General features: G+C 45.2%; 1 protein-coding gene across 7 annotated transcripts in view; it reads left to right on the forward strand.

Annotated features, from left to right (window-relative positions):
• Positions 1-3248, forward strand: part of mbd1a (methyl-CpG binding domain protein 1a) — a 36440-nt gene extending 33192 nt beyond the window's left edge. For 5 of the 7 annotated variants that reach the window (XM_061258532.1, XM_061258534.1, XM_061258536.1 and 2 more), the window contains 3 exons: positions 199-291; positions 811-981; positions 2530-3248. In XM_061258532.1, coding sequence (XP_061114516.1) covers positions 199-291; positions 811-981; positions 2530-3003 — 738 coding nt within the window. In that variant the 3' untranslated portion in view covers positions 3004-3248. The remainder of the gene's footprint in view (positions 1-198; positions 292-810; positions 982-2529) is intronic. The other 2 variants (XM_061258533.1, XM_061258535.1) reach the window with 1 other exon arrangement.
• The last annotated feature ends 2752 nt before the right edge of the window (positions 3249-6000 follow it).

Here is a 6000-nt window from a genome sequence, read left to right on the forward strand (position 1 = left end):
GAAAGTCCCTTGTGGTGGGAATCTCATTCTGCTCCCGTCCAGGAGTGTTCTTGTTGTGCTCATTTTATTTATTTATTTATTTTCTTGTTGTGCTCATTGCATTTGCTCATAAATCATGCGCTGACATTTGTGTGTGCACTCGCTCAGTGTTGAGGAGTGAAAACCTCCCGTTTACCTCCCGCTTTCTCCCTGCACCAGGACGATTTCCAAACGGACCGGACGAGACTTCAGATGGGGAACATGGGCCACGTGCCTGCTGCCTATGACACCAACCTGCCCCTTCCTCCTTCGGTAAGTAACCCCCTCCGTTTCCCATCTCACTGTTAACTAGGCATGGGTATCGTTTAGATTTCGCCAATACTGATGCCAAAACAATACTTTTAAAATGGTGCCTGATACCTTCTTTAAAATAAAGAACAAACAATGACATTAAAGAACGTCTTTTTTATTGCAAAGGCAAAGAAATGTTACAATTTGGTTGTTTATGTAATTATTAAAATTATACTTTGTCATACATGTCATTTCTATCGTTTTATTTTTGGTGTTTTGACCGAATTTAATGTGGGCTAGCTTGCTAAAAGTACCAAGTGTAGCATTAACTAGTGAAGGCTTGTGGCACTGAAATCTGTGATGTTTTTCAGTCCGGTAGGGACTGCTCATATCGGACCAGTGCCACATTGGTAGCGGGTTTCAGTACCCAAACCTCTACTTTCTTTTTTGGGGACGTCCCTGGCCTTGGACCTACACTCCTGTGAGTGAGCCGTTCGGTTGTGGAAAAGGTTCCTCTCATTTGACTTGTCCTTCGTTCAGCAGGACCCAGATGATCTGTATAACCAGGCCAGCCTGCCAGCACAGTACCGGCACCTTCCGCAGCTGCTGAGCCACCCCGGGGCAGAGGGAGACGCTCTGGTCTTGGGGGGGGACGTGGAGATTGTGGAGGTGGCTTCTGGGGAGCCAGAGGAGGCAGAGTCTACACCTGTGGTGAGTGAGCAGCAGACTCCACTGTTTCAGAGCGAGGCCTTCGTCAGTAAAGGTTCTGTACACAAACGTGGGCTAGATCCCAACATCAGGCACTGATAAACCCCCCCCCCCCCCCCCAAATTAAGTCAATCTTAACAAGTATTTTAATCATATTTTGGCGTGCGGTGTACTTATTTAACGTCATTTTTCACAATTTCACAAGCAAAAAGTATCTTAAGACAGGCTAATATTTTCTACTTCAAAGAGGGGAAAAAAAGATTTAATTACAAGACAGAAACTCTGGAGCTAGTTTCAGAGTCATAGACTAAGAGCTAGTTTCTTAGTCCTGGACTCATTTCAGAAATGACTCATTTCATTTCTGGACTCATCTGTGAAACTGGTCCTTGATGAAACAGAATTGTTTTGGAGAGCGATCTCCTGCAGCCTTCCCGCACTGGTCCGCTGTCCCCCTCTGGCTTCCCCTCAGCAGAGGCGTGCGTTTTGGGCGGGAGCACCGCCATTAATCGGCTCAGCTCCTGCATTCAAAACTGGGGGAGAAATAACACAAAAAAGTGTCCTCAAAAAAGGAAAGAACATGCGATTTTTTCATGTTCCTGGCTTAGCGTGGTGTGGGTGTTACTGTAGCTGTTATTTTATAAAAACGCATCGCTGCCTGTTGTGGTTGCCATTGATGTGGTGACAGAAACAACAAACATGTACCGACAGGATTTAATCCCTTCAGCTCTGTGCCTGACATGCTGGGGCTGGAAAGCAAGATAGTCCTCCACTTTTTCCAAGATGTGCTATTGAAATTCTGCTCCCCCCAGCAGGAAGCTGTCCAAACGTTCACAGGTTTCACATAAAAAATCAGTCAAATGAAAGCTGAATTTGGACAGCACCGGGGGTGCACGGATGTAACACCTCAAAAATGTTACTCGCTACATAATAATTTGCTGTATAGCACTATTAAAAGATTAAGTGAATATTTATAGTGTTCCGTCGAATGACGGAATCCAGACCGCGCCAGAGCTGACTGTCTGGTAGCCGCAGAGGTATGGGGGTTTGCGCATGAACGTAGTAGCAGATGATTGGACATTCCAAAAAATAGGGAATTGGGGAATCGTGTATGTGCAACCCCACTGTTGAGCATTTATAAATTTCCATTTATAATCCTGGAGATCTATCGTCCTGTAGGTTTTCACTCCAACCATAACAAAGTCCACCTCATTCAACAGCTAGAGATCTCGTTGGGCTGCTAATTAGTAGAATGACGTGTGCCAAATTAGGGTTGGAATGAAAACATACAGGGCGGCTGACAGTGTTGAGTGTAAATTTACTTGAGCAGTTCCTCGCCCTGTTCCATCTACTGCCCTGTAGGCTTTCATTCCAACCCTAATTTGGCACCTCATTCCACCAAATAGCATCTCAAAGGACATCTCTAGCTGTCGAATGAGGTGTGCTTTGTTATGGTTGGAGTGAAAAGGTACAGGACGGTAGAGCTCCAGGAACAGGCCTGTTGTAGGCCATTAGCGGCCCGCTGGAGACCCATTCTCCCATGATGCCCTGCAGATCACACAGATCTTCAGCCTGGCGAGGAGCGGGCCGGTGGTGAGCGAGGCGGAGCGGGAGCTGCTGCGGCTTCTGGAGGCGCTGCGGAGGACGGTGCTGCCGCCGCACTGGGTGGGCCTGATGGTGGAGGGGCCGCGGCTGCAGCTGCTGCAGTGCTCCAAGCTGTCCACCATGGCCGACACCGTGCTGCAGATCGAGCCCGGCTTCTTCTACCAGCTCAGCGTGCAGGACCAGCCCCTGCTGCTCACGCACCCACTGTACGAGGCCCACCCGCCCCGCCTGGCGCAGGTGGACCAGGTGGTGTCCATGCTGCTGGACCTGGAGAGGTACACGGTGTGCCAGGGGTACCCGTCCTGCGTGCCGCGCCCGGACCAGGAGCCCGTGCTGTACGTGCGGGCGGCCGCCTGCGGCCTGCTGGTGCTGCAGTCCGAGGAGCGCTGCGACAAGTGCGACATCACCCAGCTGGTGGTGTGAGGAGCGCAGAGGGGCCACGGCCTCCACTATGCAGGGCCGCCTCCCCACACTGTGACCGGCGCCTCCCGCGGGGGTCTCAGAGGTGTATTCCACTGAACTGCTGCCCACGCCACTGGAGACCTGCTGATTTTACCTCCGCTTCCAAATAAAGGACTGTGTTGAGGTGTGTGAGAGCTGGAGGTGGGGATCTCAGCTCCCCCAAATCCTGAGAAGATCACAGCTGCCCACCCCCCCCCCCCCCCATCTCTCACCCCCCTCCCCCGATTCTGTTTCTACGGTGCTCTGTGTGGAATCGCGTTTAAAGATCGTCAAGGACACCAGTGGCTTCCCACTTCCCAACAGTTGTGACGGTTCTGAAAAGACTGCTGCTGTTTTAACTGTTCTCTGTCTGTTTGTTTGTTTGTTTGTTTGTTTGTATTCTGCCTCTGACTTGATGCTAATTGCATTTCGGGTGAGGGAGGTGAACGGATCGACCTGACTACCTCTCAGTGGTCTTCACACTTGGCTCCATGTTTCCATTGGTGGTTTAGCTTTGTTTTTCTTGCTGCTTCCTGGTTTCCTCATGAAAAGTGTCAGTGTGGTAATGGAGGTTGGTGGGCACAGGCACATATTTGCCTACTGCAGGAACGGTCGCCTGCTTGTCCGCATGTTTGCTGGAAACTGCCTTATATTTAGTACTTGGTTTGACTCAAACCCTGCTTTCACACCGATTTTGTACGGTGTCTTCACCTTATCTGTAGCTCTGCTGGGTGCTGGTTTACTGCTGCCCATTCCCTTAAGTAAGCGTGTGTCCATCTGCACAGTTTCACTATCCACAGCCACAACTTTCGTTGTACTGGAAAACACTGCCCTCTTACACAGTTGGCTCCGATTCTAATAGGCAGGTTAACTTTTTCAGCAAATTTATTCCAGCATGCAAGCATTTTTCATTGCCATTCCTTTCCAGGAATGCACTGTCGCCACTTTTTGGTTTGTTCATTTCTGTTTGTTTGCCATCCCCAAACATGATGGTACAAACTGGACCATCTTTTCTTGAACAATCCCAGGTTCAGTCAACTGTTCTGAAAACTGTTTCAGTTTTGAGTAAGACCAACAAATTATTCTCCGAGGACACTGAACTTACATTCCCTACTCCAGTAAATCACACTTGACTTCATGCGAAACCAAAATCTCCTATTGTTTGGGGTGGGAGGTTTGTCAAAAAGCACACAGATGTAAAAATTGGTGCCAAGCTGTTTGAAGAAACCACTTTATGCAGCAAAGCTTTTGTCTTTGCAGCCCCCTCTTTAGTGTTCCTAAAGAAACACAGTACTTCCCTGAATACATTGACTACTACATAAATATGGTACCACAACTTAGCCAAAGGTGTTTTTCTTTTAACCAAGTGTGGCTAGTATTTTTTATTCATATTGTGCAAAATTATGCTCTTGTAAATATTAAGTAACAGGACTATTTAAAAAAGGAAAAAAAAGAACGAGATTATATTTAGACACTGGATGAAGCCTTTAAGTCAAAGAGGTGAATTGGATAATCAATTGATTATAAATGGAGTTTCTCATTACTTTTCCTTTGTTTCAATTTGATTCCCCCCCCCCCCCTCCCCATTTCTCAGTTTTGATATTAAAATGTTCCTGATTTTGCTGGGATGTTTTTTCCATTGACATTTCTTCAATGATGATCACTGAATTTAGACTTTTCACTCATGTATCTGTTGAAGCTGTTCAATTTTATACTTAAGTATTAAATTTGCATAAAGAGTAAGTAGAGAATCTCAGTTAGTGTCGTTGGGAATGCGGTCAGTGAGCTCTGGCGCATTCTAGAAGTTATGGTCAATGGTTTATTTTTTCTAATTATATTAAACCATATGTTTTGAAAATAAGAATCTGTCCTTTTCTTTGTGTTGTAATGCTGTTTGCCAACTACGATGTTAACATGCAAAAATGCATACTGTATGAGAGGTGGTCTGATCAATTGACAAGTCTTATTGTCCTGGGGCTATTTTTCCCCAAACCTCAACCAAGGATAAGGTGGAGGTTTAGGCATATATTACATGAATACTGGTGGACAGAAATGTGCTCCAGCAGAAATGTAGTTTGAATTTTGCAATAATATCTATTGCAATACAAATATTGGAATTATTGTATTTAAAAATTGAATTTGAATGGCACAATTTTAATTTGTAATAGGCTGCAGTTGAATTCGGTCTTGTTGTTTTCAAATCCAGTTTATTCGGTTTTCTCTAACACACATCCAGACCAAGGTACTTATTTAAAATAAAATAAAAAGGACCAAGGATTTATTCAGTGACGCTGCAAATGGTGGTTAGGACCTTAACCCTTTTCTCTTTCTTTTTTTCCCCCTTTTTTTTGTTGCATTTCCTTTTTTCAGGGTGCAATTTTCAATTACTATGGTAGCAGGATATACCGTTTGAAAGCGTTAGAACTCACGGTTCTATCTGTATAACCTATTTTAAAATGCCATTGCTTTAGCGACAACTGTTCCATATTTTGGAAATACACATACTACGATAAATAAGGTAGCCTAATGTCAGTGTCATTTTCACGACAAGGGTCGAGCGGACCAAATGCATAATAGTTTCTCATTCTAAAAATGTGATAACTCGGAGAAGCTTCGATAGAATGTCGATTGTTTTCTTATATTTTTTCTCTGGAGGAATTATTGTTGTCCGTTTCGCCATTGTACTCTACTTCTACAAAGGTACTTGTACATAGATATGCTATTGTCTACGTTTTGTAAAGGCTCTCACAAACACTATGAGTCCAAGTACAACCGTCTCTGACAAGTATTGATAATGTAGTTGCAGAGAAAATGCGTTACCCCCATCTGTGTGTTATGTCCTGTTTTATATCCTGTTTTGGTATTCCGATAGGTCGCGGAGCACAGAACGGAGCTTGATACTAATAATTTTTAACCATGGATGACCACCTGAGACTGAACTCGCAGGTGGGCTACTTAACGTCGCGTGTATCTAGCTAA

This window comes from Conger conger, chromosome 10, assembly GCF_963514075.1.
Source record: "Conger conger chromosome 10, fConCon1.1, whole genome shotgun sequence".
In the NCBI taxonomy this organism is placed as follows: domain Eukaryota; kingdom Metazoa; phylum Chordata; class Actinopteri; order Anguilliformes; family Congridae; genus Conger; species Conger conger.